General features: G+C 41.1%; 2 protein-coding genes across 9 annotated transcripts in view; one reads left to right on the top strand and one right to left on the bottom strand.

Moving 5' to 3' along the window:
- Positions 1-23,190, top strand: part of zgc:56699 (uncharacterized protein LOC405758 homolog) — a 236,272-nt gene that overhangs the window by 120,494 nt on the left and 92,588 nt on the right. The window lies entirely within an intron of this gene.
- LOC125744371 (plasma membrane calcium-transporting ATPase 2-like) overlaps positions 1-23,190 on the bottom strand; it is a 64,343-nt gene that overhangs the window by 24,037 nt on the left and 17,116 nt on the right. For all 8 annotated transcript variants that reach the window (XR_007398356.1, XR_007398355.1, XM_049016091.1 and 5 more), the window contains exons 2-6: positions 18,803-19,329; positions 7,931-8,128; positions 5,454-5,711; positions 4,746-4,871; positions 4,343-4,468 (exon numbers count right to left, since the gene is read on the bottom strand). Coding sequence is in view for 6 of the 8 variants with exons in the window: in XM_049016091.1 (XP_048872048.1) it covers positions 4,343-4,468; positions 4,746-4,871; positions 5,454-5,711; positions 7,931-8,128; positions 18,803-19,001 (907 nt within the window). In the remaining 2 variants the exon portion in view is untranslated. The remainder of the gene's footprint in view (positions 1-4,342; positions 4,469-4,745; positions 4,872-5,453; positions 5,712-7,930; positions 8,129-18,802; positions 19,330-23,190) is intronic.

Below are 23,190 nucleotides of genomic sequence, written 5' to 3'. Positions count from 1 at the left end.
ACCAAGCAGCGGGCCCCTGAAGGAGGTGTGCGGCTCTCGGGAGCCGTAGCTGCAGTCCCTCATGTTCATGACTCCCTGCTTATAAGGTGCGAGAGGAAAAGCAGTGGGGGCTGCAGCATATACTGTACTAACCCCCCCCCAGGAACCAGCCATACCACCCAGCCTTTTCTCAAGGAAACTGTCGGTAAATTTAATGATCACTGGGACACTGACCGAATGGAGGGTCATTGCTGAAAAGTATATATTTGCAGATACTGCAGTGCTTATCGGCATCACACAAAAGTCCTTTGAAGAAATACAGAAGTCCCTTTCCCTATATTTCATTTGTCTCCCTTCACCCACCCCTCCCCCAAAACGCAGACCTTTGTGTTTAAATTATTAAGCTGTGCTCCCCTAATATCAAACTCTACTACGCCACTGACTCTTCCATTTAACAGCTTCAGCTGTGTTTCATATTCACCTTTGGAAGCACTTTGTAGTCGACCACGTCTGATATCCTGTTCCTCAGCTATTGGGTTATATCAGTGGTTCTCACCCCCCATCGCCAGAATGTTTTCATTACAACCCTACCTTAATGTGGCTCATATGGTCTTTAATAGTCTAATGATGCATGTGGCAGGTTGAAAGCAGTGTGAGTTGCAATAAAACATTCTAGGAACAGGATTGATAACTACTGTGCTACATGCAACTATATTATGTCACTAGCTTTGCCTGCCTAGCATTCCATTCAGTCCCCAAAATAAGTAAATTATGTATAAGGATTGTTATAGCCTTATATGTGTATGTAGGCGTCCTTTCAGAACAAGATTTCACCTTTTAATTTACTGATGACATTCTCTCTTTATATGTACTTACAGTGTGTATATACACAGACACAAACTCATACCGAACCACAAAGTAAGATCTAGCTGTCGTACAGTTACAGATTAATACTCATTTAGGAAACTGGAAGATGGAGGATTCTTATGTACAAGAGGATGAAGCACAGAAGCAACCTGGCAGGTAATAATAGGTATAAAAATGAAAGAAAGTGAAATGGGAGAGAGGAAAGACAACAAAAATAGCAAGGCTGAGAAAACTGAGACATGAAAACTGTGTTGTGTACAATCTCCCACTGGAAGAGCTAAAATAATGCTGTGAGTGATGAGCACTCTCACTAGGCAGTGTGAACCTGATTTAAAGTGCCCTGGACTAGGGAGATTCAAATTGAGGACAGCTCTATACCAACCAAGAATACCACATCCAAATGTTTCATATTTCATCTAGATATACATTCACCCATGAAGCTACTGGTGTCTGATAAGTATTACATATTTTTAGAATGCTATTTAGGAAGAACGACCAGCGGAAATGCATGGACTGAGGAATGTAGGACATGCATTGTTTGAAATTTAAATACCACTATGCTATTTTGTAACAGTATAAAAGGTGACACAACATCATGCATAAGTTCATTTCAAAAGTATAAATCAGTTTGAATAGTCGCATGCCTGTGGGCCCTTGAGTACGGCCCTTAAGGTGGTTGCCCCTTTGCTGGGACCCCCAAACATGCTCTCACCTGTATGGAAAGCCAGGTTGTGAAAAGCAAAAAACAGAATTTTCCCACAGGGATTAACGAAGTATCGCTATTCTGTTTTATTTCTGGTCAAATGCCTTTGCTGTGGAACTGTTGCCGGATAACCCCATGATGGTGCATTTGTGTTTAAGTAACCCTGACTGTCCATTAGCATACAAGTAATACGCCCTGAAGCTGGATAAATCAGCACAGAAACCTGTTCCTTTCATTGCATCACACTGATGAACCAATCAGCACTGAAGCTTGCTCCTCATATTGCATCAAACAATGGAACAAAATGGCAGAAGCCCATTTATTGCAATCAATCTTACAGAGGGGCCAATCAGTGTAGACGCTTGTTCCTTGCATTGCTTCGCACCAAAGAACCAATTAGCATTAAAATTTGTCCCTCACATTGCATCAAACAATGGAACCAACTGGCAGAAGCTCACTAATTGCAATGGAACAAATCGGCAATAAAGTTCATTTCTTGTAATCCAGTTCACAGTGAAACCAATCGGTACAGCATCAAGCATGAACAATGCAAACAGTATGTACTGGTATGAAATGTGATTTCATTTCTAGGCATTTAGGTACAGCATCATCATGCTTCAGGAGCAGCATTACTGACATGTGGTTTATGCAGCAGAACTGACAAAAAAGTCAGGCAACATATGGATTAAGCTGTAATTGTAGTGTAAATAAAATGATTTCTAGCTACTTCATAATTTACATATCCTTATAGATCAGTGAAACTAAATAATATTCATAATCTTCCAGTACATTAAGAAAAATAATTATTTTATCAGTCATTAGTCAAACCTTTGGCAGCATGTTATTATCATCAACATCAAGAAATGATCCACAATGAATCATTGACACCTCTTATGACACTTGACAGGTACGAATATCCTTAAACCAGTGTTTATTTTAGTTTACAGTTTAGTCAGACATTGCTAATCCATCAATATTTCTAAACAAAAGTGCTCAACCACTAATTTGTGTTCAAAATATGTGGATCGGATAAGTAATTCATTACTGATACCAGACATTCAGTTCTAAGCAAAAAAACTATAAAATATAGATAAAATAGAGAATAAGGAATAGAATGTCACTGACTAAAGTAAATAAAACACACAATTAACCAAATATCATCTTAGGTTAATATTACGATATGACAAAGAAACAGCCATTGTCCACCAAGGAATACACTGATTTAATCAGAAAAGAAAAGCAAGGAATGGAATCCTCTCATCAGTGTGTAAAGAATCTCAGCTGCAAAGTAGGGATGTAAAGATATACTCAACTCACAATTCAATACGATTCACGATTCTGAATTTACGATAAAATTTTCTCACGATTTTTTAGCAGAATGAGCTGCAGACAAATTTATTCAAAAATACTCTTTTATTTATCTTTCTAAACTGTGAAGAACGTGTCCTCTTAACAGTGCAACTGAAATTGAATAAAACACTGTTCTAAAAAAAAAACAAATCAAAATAAGTAAATTAAAAAAAATCTTCAAATAAATAAACTGAGGCTTGCATGTGCAGCTTTTTAGCGTGGTTTGCCCTTTTAATAATCTTCGCTCAGCTCACTGTGGTGCCGGTGGACATGCTGAGGCATATTCATTGTGCTATTTGTGTATGTTATCAGTCTTTTACAATGTTTGCATGCAGATTTTGTCTTGTCTGTGCTTTTCTCGCCGTTTTCGTTTGTTGTTACCGGAAAGCTAAAATGCTGTCACACCACCGATTTAAGATCGGGCGGTGCATCCATCCATCCATTTTCTGAACCTGCTTAATCCCAATTGGGGTCGCGGGGCGAACCAAGAACAATGGGCTCAGACGAGAACCAACCCCAGGCAGTTGCCTACATACAGTACCACAGGGCACACACACTCACACTCATACAACTACAGAGCCAATTTAGACTCGCTAATCAACCTATCCTACATGCTTTTGGACCATGAAAGGAAACCGGAGCCCCCGGCGAAAACGGGGAGAGCCTGCAAAGGACCCGAGACCGAAGCCAAGCCCTTCTTGCTGTGATGCAGCAGCGCTAACCACTGCACCAAGGCGCCCCCCAACCGTGCGTCTTCAATTTCAAATTCGCTCACTATCTCGCTTTCGGTCAACCGAAAGCTGACATACGACGTCAATGTGAATGCGCAGTGACATCGTGAAATCAAATGTAATATTACACCAGTTTTCCTGTTAAAGTACTGTGAAGTACTCCTAAAACAGTGATTCGTTTTCCACACCAGCCGGTTTAAATCGTCATACATTTACATTGATTTTTAACCGATTCACGATTCATCGTCACACGCCTAGTGCAAAGCCATCCATCAATTTTCTGTCCCTGCTTGTCATATTCAGAGCCACGGGGGGTCTAGAACCTCTCCGGATGATATAGGCACTAGGCAGGGAACAACCCAGGGTTGGGCGCCAACCCATCACAGGGCACACTCACACACCATTCACTCACACACCATTCACTCACACACCATTCACTCACACACAGGCACACCTATGGGCAATTTGGTAACTCCAATTAGCCTCAGCATGTTTTGGGAATGAGGGAGGAACCAAAGTGCTCGGAGGAAACCCCATGATGAGAAGGGGAGAACATGCAAACTCCACACACATGGAGCCATAATGAAGATGAACCCTGGTCCCAGAGATGTGAGGTAACAGTGCTGACCACTGTGATGCTATCCCTTGACTGGACATTTTCTACGTATAGGTGAAAAGCCGTGATTCCAGCTAAAGCACAAAGAGAACATACCTTTCTTCTCTTTTTTCTCCTCCTCCTCACCACCAGCACCTAGCAGCGTGAAGATGATTCCTGTCTGGGAGTTGACTCCTACGGCTGTGACCAGCATTCGTCCTGAGCCTTCCATCACATGGGTGCCTGGGGAGGTGGCAGTCAATGGAGGTCACAGGGAAGGTTGCACATGAACAGCAGCCTCCAAAATCCTGTCTAACCCACATTTGTAGAGGAAAATTTGAGTCTATTGTTGTGCGAGGCATCGTCATCTACATTTTCAAAATTGCAAGTCTGTGTTTTGAACAATACATACATCTATGCTCTGAACAGTATGATGTCAAAGGTACCAAACCAAAAAAAAATGAAAGACCTCCTTAGGACTCTAAGTCGGTGTAAAATGGGCTGTAGAAGCTGCACCCACCAGAGAGCAGCATGGGGTCCTTGTCTGCTGATTTCCGTACATGGTCAGATTCCCCCGTCAAGGAACTTTCGTCAATCTTCAGGTCATTCCCTTGTATCAAGATTCCATCAGCCGGAAGTAGGTCACCTTTGGTTTCAGAAATAATGAGATGGCAAAATATATCTAACTTCTTATAAAAACTGATCTGAAGAGTTGGACATGAACAGAAAAGCCAGCAAGAGACAATGAAATAGGTTGATATGTAACCATGTTTTCCATTAAGAAAATAAAAGCTAGACATTTTAAGGCCAACCCGTTTGGTCATATTACAGCTTATACAAAGGATACAAGAATTCTGGATTCACTTTATCAGAATATCAGTTATCAGGATCGTGCTGCTACTATGATATTTAGTCACTGGTTTCCTGAGGTCTCTCTGTAAAACTGTTTGCCAAAATACTTCTCTAAAGCTGAGGAAACTGTAACTCTGTGGCAGCACTGCGACTGCTTCACTGTAAATCAGGGGTGCTCTGCTTCAGAAAGCAGGCCACGCAGTGAGGATGACCTCGGAGTCACTCCAAAGGGACAGGATCACGTGGAACCCAAGGTACAGATGACCATCTTAAGAGCATGAAACGGAATCATCCCTTCGTTATCGGTGAACCATTTCAGAATATGAAAAAGGAAGCAGGAAAATGCACATTTTTCTCTTTAGCATAAAATACCCACCGTACTTCACTTGTGCAATATCACCGACCAAAATGTCAGCCACGGGTATCTGTACGACGGTCCCACAGCGGATGACGGTGAACTTCTGCTCCTGCTCAATGCGGCTCTGGAGACCCCTGAACTGTTTCTCTTTGCTCCAGTCATTAAAAGCGGTGACAAGGACTACACACACCACAGAGAGTAAGATCGCGGCTCCCTCTATCCAGCCAGCCTCCGCCTCACCCTCATCCTCAACCCCTGCAGTGATGGTTCCACATGCTGTGGGCACACGGGCAAGAGAAGTTACACAACCAATCAGATTTCGCACACATATACAGACAAATAGACAAATCTCAGGGCATATAGTTTTTACAAAATGTCACACAGGTACCGGGGTGTGTACTTTTGCACACACATGCATAGACTGCAACTCTTACGGGATTATGATATTTTTCCATTGACACACATTCCAGAGAGCATTTGAGAACCAGTGGCAACAGGGTGTTGCTCTCAAAGACTAAGATAAGTTTGGAACTAATTATCTTGTGTTTCAGACCTTAATTTATAATGTCTCTATCCCAGCGTAGTTCAATCTTCCCCTGAAAATGGTTCCCAACGGAGCTGCTGCATGGCTCTGTGTTGCAGTGTGGTACGAGACCTCAATCCCGCAGGAAGCCCCGGTGGGTGGCTGAGAGCTACTTTCTACTGAACCGTAGGGCAGATTAACAGCTCCCATTAAGGGGAACTTGCTGACGAGTAAACAGTCTGAATGTGCAAATGTTGACTGAACAGGTTGTACATGTATTGTTCAATCAGCAACGTGGAAGCGCCTATTCGTTAAGTTATTACAAACTCCTCAATCGTTACTTATTTATAAGTCACATCAGAGCACATATTAACAAATGAATATTACTTTATATGTGACTCCTGACACCATAAATCGTTATTTTTTGGAACCTAACAGCACAAAAAACAAGGTATTTAAAAAAAACTGTAAAACTATAAGAGCACAGAGTTGTTTGTTCATGTTCTTACTGCCTTTGATCTCATCTTATTTAGTCAGCACTGCATCTATTTATTATCTCTTACATAGACAAGATAACCTGAGTGTCATGTTTTTTGGAAACTGGGTGAAACTGGGATTCCTGGAGAAACCCCCAACATACACAGAGATATCATGCAACGTCTTTACCTACCAAATTCAAACTTCCTGCCCTGAGGCGATGAGGCTGCACTAATAATATTTAATAAAATAACGACTTCACTTCCTATCATCCAAATAATATAATGTCTTTTCGTTTGATCACACCTCCAGGTTCGGAGGTTTAAATCACAGCCCAGACTTCTGTGTGTGGAGTTTGCTCGTTTTTCCTGTGCTGTAGGCATTTCCTTACAGTACTCTTGTTTTCTCCCACAGTCCATTAATGAGTGGCTGGATGGACTGGTGTATCTAAGCTGCCCCCTGTGCATGCATGTTTCTGGGCATTCTGGGAATTTCTTTGCTTTGTGTACTGTGCTTCAGGTTCCATGCTCAACGCTACCCTGCTTTGGATAATGGATGATGGGTGGATTTAGTGTCTCAGCGTGAAGCTGCTGTCCATGGTCCTGATGTCTAAATAGCCGTCCATACTTGGAGGCCAACAGAAGCTATTTTTTAAAGACAGTTGTTTTATACATAATTACCAGGAATGACACTTAATAAAGACATTTTGAATATAAACCAATAAAGCTTCTTTGCACCTTGCAGCAGGTTTTCATTCTAGACTATTTTCAGTGCTCCGTTATACATATTGCTGAAAGTAAAATTAAGTTACATTAAAACTCGTTTCTAAAATTCACAAAATCGGTGCAGACTGATGCATATTATAAGGGATACAATGAAATATATTTTTGTCTATTTCTGTACTGGAATAATGAGTGAGTTTTTTGTATGCAGCAGATATGACAGCACATGAACCAACACAATAACCACATATATTACAGTAAAAAACATAGTGAAGCCTGTTGTATATAGTTTAGATTAAAGATATTTACTATCTAATTCATAAAATTGATGATTGATCAGCTGATTGTGTTAATGCCTCTGCCATCATTGTGAGTTTTACAGGGATGCGGTCTGCTATTTGTCGCTCAGTCTCTGTGACTATGAAATGCAGTGGTGAGCAGAGACTACTATATTTTTCACAAGAAATGGGTAGAAGAGGGCTTCAGGGTCTGGTTCCTCAGAGGCCTCCTGCAGAATACATATTAATTCCCTGAGAGGGAAAGAACGCTCTGTGTCAATAAAGAGTCTTTGATGTTGGGTGAAAACCCATTTTTTGCAAAGTAGATGGCTGCATATCCACAATATCATACACTGGATCTTGTGACAAGTCACATGATGGGTCAAGTAAAATGACTTTTGCAGTCTGTGTGCGGCCACTAAGGAGATGCTGCTAATGAAATGTGAAGATCTGGTCCAGGAGAAAAAGGTAGACTAGGGAGTGAAAGGTACTCACATTCACTCTCGCCCCCTGGTGGCTGATATAAGGAAAGGCCCAGTGAGATCAGTGCGGCTATCTCCAGGATAATTAGGGTGACATCCTGCAGTGCCTCCCATACTAACTGTAGGAAAGTTTTTGGCTTTTTTGGAGGGATGAAGTTTTCTCCATAGATCAGTTTCCTGTTGTTAATATCAGTGGAAGATCCAGACAACCCTAAAAAAAAGATACAATATACATGTCAGTGAACAAATATGCTCTATGAAGATATTACAGAACTTATTATGGGAAGGACAATAATTGAGACTTAGTCAGAAGTACCAAAAAAAAACAAGTCATTGTGAGGCAGGAAATGTGTGTAGTGCAAGCAATTTGTTTTTAAGTGTGATTCGGTTTTATCATGACTATGGTTTAATCCACTATGCTGATGAGGCGCAAAGCTGCTACTGAATGAATTGTAGCCCCTCAAAAAAATGTCACCCTTGGTTGTGGAGCTGTAAACATGTCCCCCCCCCCCTCACTTCAGTCCCATTGTCTCATGCTAATTCTGCCCCAAAGTCCAAACGGGAAAAAATACTATTTTGCTGGCTTTCTAGAGAGGCAATTCAAAAGCTAAAACATTATTATGTTGCTCTCAAGTACCAGACTGTGTCATCCTACCTCTTCCTCTATAATAATAGTGATTAAATATGTAATAAGTCAGATGAAATCACTAAAAAGAAGAATAGCAGTGCGATCATACTGGATCCAAACCCTTCTGGGTTGCAGGTCCAGAGCCTATCTCAGAAGCTATGAGCACGAGGCAGGGAACAACCCAGGCCAGCCCATCACAGGGGACACTCACACACCATTCACTTACCTGGTACCCAGAAGAAACCCCACGACAACATGGGGAGAACATGCAAACTCCACACACATGTGACCTAGGCAGAGACTCGAACCCGGGTCCCAAAGGTGTAAGGCAAAAGTGCTAACCACTGCACCACCATGCCACCCCAAAGTAAAGCCACTCCTACCAAAGAAATTATGACATCATCATTTTATATTTGACTACAATGGATATAATTCTGCTTGAACAGTTCTCTGTGATAATTATAATTAAGAACATAAGCATCACATTTGCACAGCATTTTGAGCAAAACAACAAACATGTACAATGGGTTAAACCAGTGACCCAGAGAACTATTTTTGGATCTGACCACTGTTCTACATCGCTGGATAATTTATAAGGCACAATCTGTGCTTTGTTTGGAGAGACAACTACCAACAGCATAACGTGGAAAGACAAAGTGTTCTCAATATTTTAAAGCCAAATATTGAATTATGGATTTTGCATGTCGGTCAGAATAAACAAAACTTTCTACAGCTTACTGTCATTTTACTGTGGCTGCATTGTATGAATTTGTAATGTTACTTTTATATATTTTATTTTGCTGGTGTTGCGTCTTCTCTGCCACGCCTGCCTGACCATCCTGCATCCTCCCTCATGTGTCCCTGATGGGTCACACCTGATGCTCGTTGCCTCTGTTTTGTCTATGTATTTAAGCACCTGTTTGTCTCATCGTCGCTAGGGTGGTCATTGACGTCGTACCATCTTGCTGCCTGTGTCCAGTCCTCCAGGTTTTGATCCCTCGTGATCCCGTTTATTTCCATTCTTTGTTCATCGAGTTCAATAAACCTCCTTTTGTTTCTCTGCCATGCCTGCCCCCCGAGTCCTTCATCCCGGTGGTCATGACACACAGTCTTACTCATTTGATTTTTAGAAATACATTTACATGAATAAATTCACTGGATGTTGCATATTGAAGTAATATTCTCCATAAACATCCATAATATCATAATATCAGTATTTAGCCCACTGTGCAAGTCCATAATATCAGTGTATGGCTTAGCAGGCTAAGCCTCAGTGCCTGTGCTCAGAAGGTCGCTGTTCAGAGCCCGGCCTCAGCACATTTATGGGTCCTTGAGCAAGGCCCTTAACCCCCAGCTCCCTGGGTGCCGCTATGGGTGACTGCCCTTTGCAACAAGCTTGCTCTTACCTCCAGATAATGAGTTGGGGGAGTGCAAAGAGAACTTCCCCACGTGGATCAATTATTATCATTAATCTCGGTATAGTAAAGTAAAGCTCCTGTCAAAAACGTTAGCCCAACTGACGTTACTGGCATTACGGTGTCCTCTTGTTCAGCCTCTCCTTTTACTAAAGACCAAACACAACAGGGTTCCCAACATAAAGGCGAGGCAGAAAAACACCATGTCTGCACAGAGAATAACCAGCAGCTTTTTATGTGTCAATGCTTGCCTCTTAAAAATACTACACGCAGTTCCCCCATCTACCATCAGTACATATTTTCTTTTTTCCACATTATGCTGCTTTCTGTGAATCATTTGTCATCTGAAGGAGAAATACATTAAAATGAATGTCACTAACCAATGCAGAGTTCATCCACATGCAATTATACTCAAGGAAACAGACATTTAATCACGTATCACCTCTATAATATGCACTGTCATGGCAAGGTCACATTTGGATATACAAGCTAGGTCTTAACAGATGGATGTAACTAATATAGAAGACAGCGGGCAGCTCTGCCAAAGGGACCCAGGTGTGCTGCCAGGACGGATGCAGTTTCATCAGCAGCTGGGCAAACCAGACAGGGCACACTGCTTGTTTGCCTGAGGCCCGGATAAACACAACAGGGGTTTGCTGTTATTTCAGCTGCTCATGCAGTCCGGTGGTGTGTGACGGACCAAGGAGCGTTTTCAGGACCCAGAGCTGGCGCGGGAAAGATTATGGCTGGATGACAGTAAGCCTCAACCCCTAAGGCACCATTAGCTCATCACAAGAGTGCAATATTTAAAAACCCTGATGATCCCTGAAAATCCATTTTCATAAAAAAAGAAAAGCCCAGTTGCATGTTGTGTGTCTTTCGATTAAAGCCGAGCGATGGAGGACTTCCTTTTCTGCAGCCGGCACTCAGAGAATATAATTAGTGATTTATCGTTATTCATCATTGATAAAATGGGGCCTATTGGGAAATTAGCGGGGGTGGGGGGAGGAATCTTCAGGTAAGCTTGGACCTTCAGGAACTCAATTTATTCTGTCAGTTGTGCCAAACACTTCAAATAATTTCCATCTTTATAAGTGACTAAAATGCGAAACTGAGAATAATTGATAAATAAACTATGAGTAATTTATCTAAATATTGGCAATCTTTAGACAAAAAAACAACAAAATGATTAATGGCATAAATACCATATGAAGGTTCCATGCAACTGTTTTCTTTATCATTTTAAGTGCACACATTTTATTTGTGATTAAACCTGCCTACATATTAAGATGATTATTAATCTATACAGTAATACTACAACCCCAAATCAGAAAAAGTTGGGATAGTATGTGAAATAAAAATCAAACTGAAAACAGTACTTTGTTAAATTATCTTTGACCTGTATTACACTGAACACAATACAACAGTACGTTATTTGATTTGTTCCTCATGAATTGTATTGTTTTTATCAAAATAAACATGTATTCCAGTTTTGGTTCTTGCAACATATTTAGCAATTTAGGGCGAGTAATGAGGTGAATTGGTTAAATAATGATGTGATTTGAAGCAGGTGATGTCAACAGGTGATTGTAATTATGATTCGGTACAAAAGCAGCATCCAAGAAAAGTCTAGTCCTTCAGGAGCAAAGATGGGCCGAGGATCCCCAGTTTGCCAACAAATACATGAGAAAATTATTGAAATGTTTAAAAACAATGTTCCTCAAAGAAAGATAGGAAGAGATTTGGATATTTCACCTTCAACAGTGCATAACATAATTAAAAGATTCAAGGAATCTGGAAGAATTTCACTACATAAAGGACAAAGGTGCAAGCCTAAGCTGAACAACTGTGATCTCCGATCCCTCAGGCGGCACTGCATCAATAATCGTCATTCATCTATAAGCTAATTAACCACATATGACTACTTTGTCAAACCTTTGTCAAGTACCACAATATGTAGTTACATCCACAAATGCCAGTTAAAGCTGTACTGTGCCAAAAGGAAGTCCTCCATGTCCAGAAGCACCATCGACTTCTCTGGGCTCGGAGGCATCTGGGTCGGACCATCACACGGTGGAAATGTGTACTGTGGTCAGATGAATCAGTATGTCAGGTATTTTTGGGAGAAATGGACGCCGTGTGCTCCGGACCAAAGAAAAGGATCATCCAGACTGTTACCAGCAACAAGTCCAAAAGCCAGGGTCTGTCATGGTATGAGGTTGTGTCAGTGCCCTTAGCAAAGGTAACTCGGACAATGGCACCATTAATGCAGAAAAGTACATAGAGATTTTGGAGCAGAATATGCTGCCTTCAAGAAGACATCTTTTCCAAGGACGCCCATGCATATTTCAACAAGACAATGCAAAACCACTTTCTGCACACATTACAAAGTCCTGGCTGCAGAGGAAGAGGGTACAGGCACTTCACTGGCCTGCCTGCAGTCCCAACCTGTCTCCAATAGAGAATGTGTGGCGCATTTTGAAGTGCAAAATGTGACAACGAAGACCTCCGTACTGTTACCCACCTTAAGACTTGTTTGCAGTAAGAATGGGACAAAATTACACCTGAAACACATCATCACTTGGTGTCTTCAGTCCCTAAACGTCTTTTAAGTGTTGTGAAAAGGAATGGCAACATTACAAAGTGGTAAATGCTTTACTGTCCCAACTTTTTTTGAAATGTGTTGCAAAGCCAAAATACGTGTTTATTTTGAGAAAAACAATAAAATTCATGACAAACACATTAAATAATGTGCTGTTGTATTGTTTTCAATGTAAGACAGGTCAAAGATAATTTACCAAAGTACTATCTTCAGTTTAGGGGCGGCATGGTGGTGCAGTGGTTCGCACTGTTGCCTCACACCTCTGGGACCCGGGTTCGAGTCTCCGCCTCAGTCACATATGTGTTTGGAGTTTGCATGTTCTCCCCATGTCGTCGTGGGGTTTCCTCCGGGTACTCCGGTTTCCCCCCACAGTCCAAAAACATGCTGAGGCTACTTGGAGTTGTAAGTTGCCCGTCGGTGTGTATGTGTGAGTGAATGGTGTGTGAGTGTGCCCTGCGATGGGCTGGCCCCCCATCCTGGGTTGTTCCCTGCCTCGTACCCATTGCTTCTGAGACCCCCCGCGACCCAGTAGGATAAGCGGTTTGGAAAATGGATGGATGTTTTCAGTTTGATTTTCATTTTACATACCGTTCCAAGTTTCTCTGATTTTGGGTTGTAGTTCCCATTCCTTGTTTTCTCATATCTCTGCACTTCTGCGAGTCTGTATCTCACATATCTTTTCCTGGACATTCAGTAGCCCCAGTGTCTCAGGGATCATCGGTAACCTGATATTGTGAATGGATTGTCTGATTCAGGGTGCTTTAAGTTCTGGTCGTGACTTTCTTATGATTTACTTAACCAAGCATAAGTAACAAAGGAAATTAGCTGTTAAATTTAAATTGCAAATGTGTATATTTTAAGTAATGTGTGAATCTGAGTATTTTCGGAACATGGAAACAGTAGCAATACTGTCAGCAGAAACTTGGAAGTAAATGAGAGGAAGCATGTTCTTAAAAGGGCTTTCTGAACCTGGAGGAGTTAAATGTCCTCTGTTAATTCAAATTATTGCTATACTCAACCAGGGCCTTCAGAATATAACAAAATTCTGATCAGCCTCACTGATATATTTATACAAATTATAGATAAAGCTGCAGTGTCTCCTGTAGACATCTTAATTTTAAAGATTAATTAATACTTAAGATTATCAACGCCCCCCCCCCCCCCCAAAATGGTGAAGTGAAGTAGGGCACTGCAAAGGCGAAAACTATTTTAGCCTCAGCCCACTGGATACTGATTGACACTGCTAACTTCTAGCAAAATCACATGAGGGATGTCAAAGAGCAAAGTATAATTCATTGCCAAATGAAGCAGTGAACGCCTTGTTAGCAGAGTTATTGCTCCATTGGGTATATGTGGGCAACAAGAAACAGGAGATCAGATCCATGCCTGCATATATAGACAATGGCTGAAAATCGATACATTGACAGAGTATTTAGCCTGCTGTGCATGTTTCACTCAGATGCAGTGCCCTGTGGTCCAGTGACTTATGCAAACTTACATGCACACACATCCTCCAGTGACACACTCATACTTAACAAACAATCAGAAAGTCTACTGACAGCAATGAACACAGAGGCATTTTTACCCTGTAAGAAAGAGACTTAATCTTTCTTTTGCATGCTTCGCTTTAAAATGACGAAGGATCGTTTGTTTATTGGGCAAATGCAACACGTGATCGACAACCAGCACTTCAGTTCCAGGGATATTGCTCCTCACTAGAATTGTTGGTTTCATTTGACAAATAATAATAACAAACACAGAGTTATTTTTCAGGGGCAAAATATTTTCAGATAATTTACAGTGTGCTTTATTGGGGATTGCTATTTTATTATGACTAGATTACCTCTATTTATTGGCCCACTCTATTCCCAATTCAAAACCATGTATATTTCCAAATGTGCGAGTATGTTGAACTTTTATATATGGAAGAGGTTGTGGCAGTGTAAAGCCCATTGTGTCATACAAGCACTAACATTTATTGCTGTTGGAGAACGTGGTGAATGTCTCTCTGAATGTCTGAGCATTTCTGTTAGCACCTTTAAAGTAGGATTCCATCAGGCCAAAATGTGGATGTAAGTTCATTAACAGAGCTTCCTTCTGCAGTGTTCCCAGGACAAAATCAGAATAGGTGCAAATATGTGAGGTCATATCACTGTCTGCTACATCACTGTGACCGACACCAACCTATTTTTTCCTGGAGACAGTGGGGATTTGGGCTCTCAAGGGGTTTCTGGTTGGACAGCTACATTATTATTAATTTGTGTGTAGAACCAGGACATCCAGCCATGAATTCTGCAATGTCACATGTCGAGCAGATATAGAGCTAATGAAAGTGACATATCTGAAATGTACTGCAGATGGGCGTTTTACAATAAGTGCACCACTGGTTTACAAATGACTCATGCGAGTTGACATTATTACTGGATCAGTTGACATTGTTGTCCCATTGCAAAATACTGCATGTATTGACACTTGCATTTTTTTTTCCAGTGTCTAAAAATAGATCGCCATGGAAACGCGAAGTATGGCACCGGCATGGCTGTAGCACTTGAGAGCAGCTGATGCAGCCTGCACGGTGGGTTCTGCTAGCTTACGAGTGCAGCAGACAAAGGGATGGTGTTGAGAAAGATTGCCGCATTATCCGGTTTACTTTGACGCCTCCAGAGAGTGAATTACTGGCACTGCTTGACAGCTAAGTGTGCAGGACTTCAAGATTGCCATGAAAAAACAAGTGCTAGCCTCTGACAGAAATGCCCATAGAACTGCGAAAATCAGGTTTTTAGAAAGATCGCCAAAGGACAGACGGAGGACTGCAGTCCACATCTCTCCAGCATCCAAATTATTACCTAAGCATCCCTTCACCTCTCGCCCTACTTCACCTAACTCAATCCATCATATCTATTGACCGCTATTGTAACACATTGAAAAATGACAGCATTAATACCTCAGACATAGCAGTTAGATCTCCTGGCCTAAAAATGTCAGGCTAAGTGGTTTTACATCATATCTACAAGGTAGCAAAAAGTGGTTTCCATAGATACGTACCACAGAACACAGGTAGGTGATGACGAATGCCAGGGTGTGATAAACCATATATGTGCTTATTTTTATGAAGATGGATTTCTCATAAGAACAGCTTTATTTGGAAAGAGCGTCAAAACCCCTACAGTCTTTTGATGGCATCTGAGATGAGATCTGTCTGTAATCTTGATAAAACTCTGTGATTACAATACCCATTTCGAGCCTGCATCTTTTCCCAGCAGATGAAAATGGATCGGGTTGGTAGAGAGTCAGGAAAGGTCATCAAGAGGATAGGGTCATGTTCAGCTGATTTCAATGCAGAGGGAATGTAGCTGTAATGTTCAAATTAACAGCGGGGGACACTGCTCAGTAAAAAACAGGAACTGAATGCTCAAGATATTCTACTGTCTCATACAGGCACAGTGTTCTTCCGGCTGCTTTTTCCTTGAGACCTGCAGTCTGCTGGTCCTCAGTTTATAGCTCGTTACCTCAAATGGAAGTGGAGGCTAAAACCAAGAAAGCAAACCCCAGAAATACATCCAGCTAGAGAAATGTGTGAAAATTGTCTTTTGCGATAAAAGCATCAGCTACGTAACAGAAGTGCACTTACTACTTTTTCAATTAATTGCTATTCCCAGCATCTTCCGGTTTTATAAGTTTTTATTTTTGTGCACTTAATGATCTGTTTCCATCTGTGCCTTACCATTGCTAGCTTATTGTAAAGTACTGAGAGAGAAGGAAGGAGAAAGCAGAGAAAATACTGTGGAACAATTTTTATGCAGATAATTATTTTATTAAATCATGCAGTACCTTATATAGGCTGTCCCCGACTAGCAACCTTGCACATATGACCAAAGTTCAAAAAAAAAAGAAATGTATATAAAAATTAATTTTGGATGGCTGTATGCCCAGCAGCACGATGCTTCCTGGTACGTGCTACACACCGTAAGACTATTGCTGTGGGAAAGTACGGTACTGCACAGCACAACCAGCCCAGCTAACACATCTTCCTGTCTCATTCTTATCCTAGTCCATTTTGACATATGACCTGGCCAGTCATAAGTCAGGTAACATGGGTGTAAATTATGAGAAGGTGGGGGTGGGGGGAGGGTTGTAACCCCCCCAATAATCAAAACCAGCCAATACAACCCCCTGGACCCCCTAAAATGCATGAAGACCTCAGCCCAAAGTTATGTCCTTGAATGCAAGGAGTACAGGATATGCAAGAACTGATTCCTATTGTACATACATCTTTGAGGTTTCCATAAATGCTCTTCAAGTTCAAAACACTAGGTGTTTGCCCTCAAACACCAGCACTGAGATATAGCAGAGATGAAAAGCTAACTGTCCACACAAGCAGCTAACAATGCATCGAACCCATCTGCTCACATTTGGCATTTGTGCCACTGAGGGGTTCAGTTCTGTGTGAGCTTCCCTTTCCACTAAAAATGTTACACAGCCCCACAAAATACTTCAGAACTACATGTTTTAACCTTTTAGAAAGCCATGTCCTAAAATAAGATCGTGCACATTTGCTGCAGTGTGTGCAAAATGACCCATTATAGACCTCAGTATCATAATTAGTCAAAACACTACTGTATGATGTAAATCCAGAGCTGACAGGTTAGTGCCTGAATTACTGTGTCTCATGTGTGGTGAATCTCAGGCAGTTTTGTAATGCTATGGAAAAGCCAGCAGATTAGGGAAAAGAACAGCGACACTGGCAGTGCAGTGCATAGACTATGAGTTAAACTATGACTATATGTGGTCATGTGTTCAAACCATTCAGCGTCCATCACCCAAAAAGCACTAGTTGCCACATTGTTATGGTTAACTGACCACTAATAGCCCTGATACAGGCTTTCCAGATGGATCTAGATGAATGAACCATGTCTGGGAAGCAGCAATGAACATCTGGTTACAGTTTCTGGCTGTCAGCGAACATCTGGTGACAGTTTCCTGGTGTCAGTCACTTTTCCATCAGTGGCATACACTAGGTTGTATAATTACTTAATAAATCTGTCCTTTGATATGTGACAAGAACTGAGAAAGACTAAGAGAAAAAGAATTCTTTGCATTACACACCTTACTTCAGTGTAGATATGTTTGTTCCTGTTCAGATGAAGGCTGTGATTCTAAGATACACATACTTACCTAAAACATCTCTTCAAGCAGACAGGAAGGTTACATTCATGCCTCCACTCTGCTCCCTCACTCATATTTTTCCTCCCTGTGCTACTCCGGTCCCTCCATACTAATTGGCACTCAACCATGCATTCCATCACTCATAAATTCACTTGTGTTCTCACTTTGCCATCCTTCTTTATTTGCTGTAACTAATGCCTGTAACATCAACAATTACCAATTTAAAAAAATCTATCTGACATATAATCTATTTATGTCATTTTATGTACGTTTTTAAAATCAATGAAATAGCTGTTTATGCAACACTTATCTACAGAGGTCACCCCGCTCTTAATGAGAAAACTCCACTCAGATCTCATCAAGACAGTCACTGACTTTGGTCCTGTTATCTCCTGCAGAGCGTTGTTCCCTTTGTTGCATTTAAATTATTATTTTCATGAAACATATGAACAATTTTCTAGCACATTCTTTCAATAGGTGTAACTTCTTATACACCTTTGTGTGGCTCATCATGATCCCATTAAAGTTCATTTGACCTCATAGCTCATGAGCAACATGGCAACACGAGTCACTATTCTGTTGTTTGAGAACAGCCACCTTCAGTATGTTAATAACCGGCGCTGCTTTTATTTCTGGCCCTCATTGGTGAAGTGAGCCATGTCAGTATGTGTACCAACTTAGCCATTAATCTCTTCTTAATCTTGAATTTATCATTACTGAGTGTTATGTCTGTGGCCTCCAGAGAAAAAAAAAAATTTTGTTTCAAGATATTTGTTTTAGTTGTTAACCACACCATACCGTACCATACCGTACCACACCACATACCACACCATACCATACCGTATCATACCATTCCATACCATCCATATGTTGTGTAATATTGTGTGCTTAATTTGCAATATTTAGTCAGTAATTTTTAATTATGATTTGGATGTATTGACTCATCATATACAAGGGAGTATTCAGATATAACAAATAGAAATTACTTCAGCAGGTCAAAAGAAACTTAAATCCTTTCACACTCTATTTCGATATATTTTGATAGAGAGCAGCCCTGAGTTGGGCTGGACTTACCCTCCGTTGGAGATGTCTTCAGCCGCCTGCAGAGCCCATCTATGTCCCCATAGTCTTCCTGGATTTTGGTGACAGCCTCCACACCCCGCAGTTCCATGAGGGAGCGCAGCTCCATGAGGGAGCAGCCGAATTCGCTCCCATGAATGGTCTTGTTTCTTTGGTTCTTTTCATGGAAATCACTGTTGGTCATTTCCCCCATAGTGGCCAGTATTGCTTTCAATTCAGTTCACTCAGAAGCAGACAGGAAGGTTACTAAAAAAAAAAGACGATGACTCTGGTTTGATCAGTGAGAAATCCTTAATCCAGATTTAGAGCTGGATGGAGGAGAGAATCCAGTAAAGGCCGTAGAGCTAAGAGGAAGGATCCCCTTGCTTTAGGAGAAGAAGGCATAAGACCATCCAGGTGCTCTGAAGCCGTCTAGCTGACTCTTGCTCTCAGGGTTGCAGTCCAGCACCACGACGCTTGTACCTGCCCATTCTGCTGCTCTGGTGCTGCAGCAACCTACATGTTAATACCCTCCATCATTCCTTCAGAGAGAGCAACAGAGAGAGAAACAGACAGAGAGTCAATCACAGCATTAGCGTCACAGCCATTGAACAGCTACGGTGACAGGACTATGGCTGCCAGCACAGCAGCATGGAGACCCATTAGACTCCACCATCGGTACCAGTGAGTTTGTGTGAAACCGTGAGCAGCACTCGACTGCGGCAGATGACCTGCCATGCTTTGATCAGTCCCCGGAGCCAGCGTTTAATAAGGCAGCTCATGAATATCAGAGCCTTGCAAGACAAAATGTTACTCTGGTTTAGCGTTGCGTGCGTTTCAGACGGCAGCCGCGAAATCAAAGGGGCTCACTGCTGTTCACATAAACATTGCCTACATACTAGTGCTGGAAAATGTGATCACTAATGGAGTGATTGATACTTGGCTTTGATGACTGTTTAGTGAGTGATACCAAGATCAATAAGGTCAATGTTCTCCTGATTGCCCAATTAAAACCAGAGGAAATGGACTTAACTATGCAAAGCACATATGCGCATTAAAGAGTCACAGGTTCAGCTTAAAAACTTAACCAAACATTTACTTTCACCATCTCCAACACATGGATTTCACACAAAATAAAACCGTGCACACTGTCCAGTCTTCATATCTGGCCCTTTAATGCATTACACTGGGAATTTTTCTAAATTAAAATCTCCCAAAGATCTCAAATCCTTCATATTAATATCACCACAAGTATCAATAAAATAAATTCACAGCACAAATAGCAAGCCTACTACCTTAATGCGCCTTAATAACATCCCCAATGAAGTGGTCGATATATTTATTATTCAGCTGAAAAGACAAATACAAAATTATCGACAAATCGATAGCCTCTCACTCATGTTTCATGTATCTCATAATAAAGAAACAAATAAGAAACAAATCAGTCCACGTTCTACCTGCATCATACAGATGTTTCTGTCATTACTGGTGACTTTGGTTTCATTTGTGCCTTTTTGCAGAGGTCTGAACATTTCCACATCTAGGAGATATTTTGTTTCCTGTAGAGACACGAGGTCTTAATTACCCTGGATAATTAGGCTTTTAATCACTCTAGCTCACTATTTGATAGAAAGGGAATTATTTGTTTGTCATTATAAAGAAATTAAACCATGGAAAAATAGTATTAAGATTAAGATGCATTTTATTGATCCCAGGGGAAAATTCTGGAATCTATGAATCCCAGCCAGTTTTATTGTAATCATTATTTAGCCAGATGTACCATCAAACAGCACTCCATGGGGGAAGCTCTCAGAGACTTTTCCCTAACATGAGTAAAATGTCTGCAGGGTGCTTAATGATTCTGCAACCTTATTTAGAATAAATCAGACAGTGTTTTTCCTACATTCTTCTCGCCATAGCTGGTGCTTTCACATACACTGAATTGAATTTCATGTCACATGTAACGATCTCATATTATAGCTCAATAAGCAACAAACCAGAATTTACGGGATATTTTTGATACATAAGAGGTACAGATCCCAGTTTTTCATTTTGTTTTCCTGGGATCTGTTTCAAACGCTCAGGTTTACTGACACAGTGGACATTATGGTGAAGGGAGGGCAGAAAAAGACAACCTGAGAGCAGAGGCAAGCAGCCACACATTACATGCGTCGGTCATTATAGACATCGGTCTGATTCCGTCAGCCTCCATTCTATTAACAGAAAGTAAATTTGAGAGCATTAAACCTTTAGCATTTCTGCATCTGCAGGGCCTGCACATTACTGTTACTATACAGCGCAGCACAGCAAGGCCTTCAGAACAGGAGCACATTTGCCCTTAAGCCCATGTCTATGTGGGCACTCATCCACACAGAGATGAACATGCACCGTTGCCACAGGCATCCTCCATATAAATTCACAGCACAAACAGTGAGCCTGCTAGCTTAATGCACTGTAATAACATCCCCAATGAAGTGGCCAGAAGGCGTGTAGTGAAGACTCACGGTTCAAATTAATTGAGTGCATTAGAAAAATCGTATATTCATAGAATCCACCGTTCTTCTATTCTGGTCAGGATGGGGGTGGGGGGGGGGTGAGCGGTGAACAGACCAATAGAAATGCATTAATTATTCATTTTGCTATAATCCATACACAATTACACGAGGAACCACAGAACAGGAAGTTCAAGGAAGGAATTTTCCAGAGACAAGCACATCACAGTAATTACAGCTAAAGCTGAACTTCAAGAAGATATTGAAAAATTCATAAAATTACAGAGCGCCCTGAGATAATCCCATATGAACCATAGCCACCAGACGTGTATTATAATATTGCAATAAAGAAAAGCATGCATCTGAATTTGGATAAATTGATGTAACTGGTGAAAGGCTACTGGAGTAATTTCTAAATCAACTCTACAAAGACCATCTCTGCAGAATGAAACGGAAGATTAGATGATGACAGGAATCTGGTCAACAGTGAGGACATATTGATCAATGCTGAAGAGCGTGAGAGGTGAGGTTGTACCCGCTCACATACTTATGACAATAAACAATAATAAACAATAGCTGACATATTTGTGATCTTTTTAGGGTTGTTTGTTTTCTATTTTCTGGGATTGTTTTTCTCAGCCAGTGGCACGACAACTTGATTTTCTATGAACCAGAAAAGTGAATCCTGACAACAGACATGGATCCCATTGATGGATTTGACTTTATTGTCCTCTCTAAATAAGCTGCACCACATCACCATGGCTCATCCTTGCTGTTTTATTAGAATATCAGCACAGCATGGAGACAAAAACCTTGCATCTAATGGACTCCTACATAGAGAAGTGAACACTGATCTGTTGTCACCCAAATGCATTTATCAGTCAAACAAAATGGCTTTCCTGAATCTCCTGTGCATCCATTACAATCGGCACCCGCTGCAGGTATGGCTGCCTCCTCTCTGTCATCTGAGGTCTGTGAGTCTTCTAATCTGTCTTCATTTAGACCAAGTGCAAATCCACACCCAGGAAGAGTGGTGAGTCACATGGGAGAAAACAGCGCGATGATCTTGCCTGTTCTGGTAGGAAGCCGAGAGATTTCGAATCCAGGAGGAATCATGACTCACAGCTGAGAAAGCAGCATGGATTCACACTGCATTTCCATAAAGGGGAAAACACTGTAAATTATTTAGGATCGTTACCATTTTGAAATTTATTTTTAACATAAATTACCATTATTGCATTATTGCATTATTATTGCAACTTAAATTTAACGTGATGTAGTCAGGTTCTGCGGAGACCTGGAAATACTGCAAAAGTCATGGGAAAAATAATGAATTGGCTGCAAAAAGACCATAAAGCGGACTCAGGAAATAGCTCTGATGTGTACTTGGTTTGAGAAAAAGACATCTTGCATAGGAAGTCACTTGAGCATACAAATTACCTCCAGAACATCATGTCTTGGCTCTAGGGCATTTTACCAGCATATCTCACCAATATATTTCTAGTTATATAATTTAAACTATACACAATGGAATATGAGCAAGGTCTACAAATTATCTATTTCTTATCAACCCCCATTATTATCGAGGAATTTATGATAAGCACTTCCTGTCATATGACACAATGCATGCAATTGTGCTGCTCAATCTTAATATGTCAGCACTGTTCATTTCATCATATAATGTCATTTTTGTATATATTCACCCATTGCTTCTGGGAAAGGCTCTGGACCCCCCCGCGACCCAGTAGGATAAGCGGTTTGGAAAATGGATGGATGGATGTATATATTCAGTCTGTTCGCCATTCTAAGCCAACTGGTCAGCATTCCAAGCCCCCTCATGAAAGAGGGAAATCTATGCATTATCATTAAACAGCAGAGAAAGAAAATGAATACAGAGGTTCTACATTGCTC

The sequence above is a fragment of the Brienomyrus brachyistius genome, chromosome 6 (assembly GCF_023856365.1).
Source record: "Brienomyrus brachyistius isolate T26 chromosome 6, BBRACH_0.4, whole genome shotgun sequence".
NCBI lineage: Eukaryota > Metazoa > Chordata > Actinopteri > Osteoglossiformes > Mormyridae > Brienomyrus > Brienomyrus brachyistius.
The sequence above is the reverse complement of the archived record's forward strand: the minus strand, read 5'-3'. Positions and strand labels throughout refer to the sequence as shown.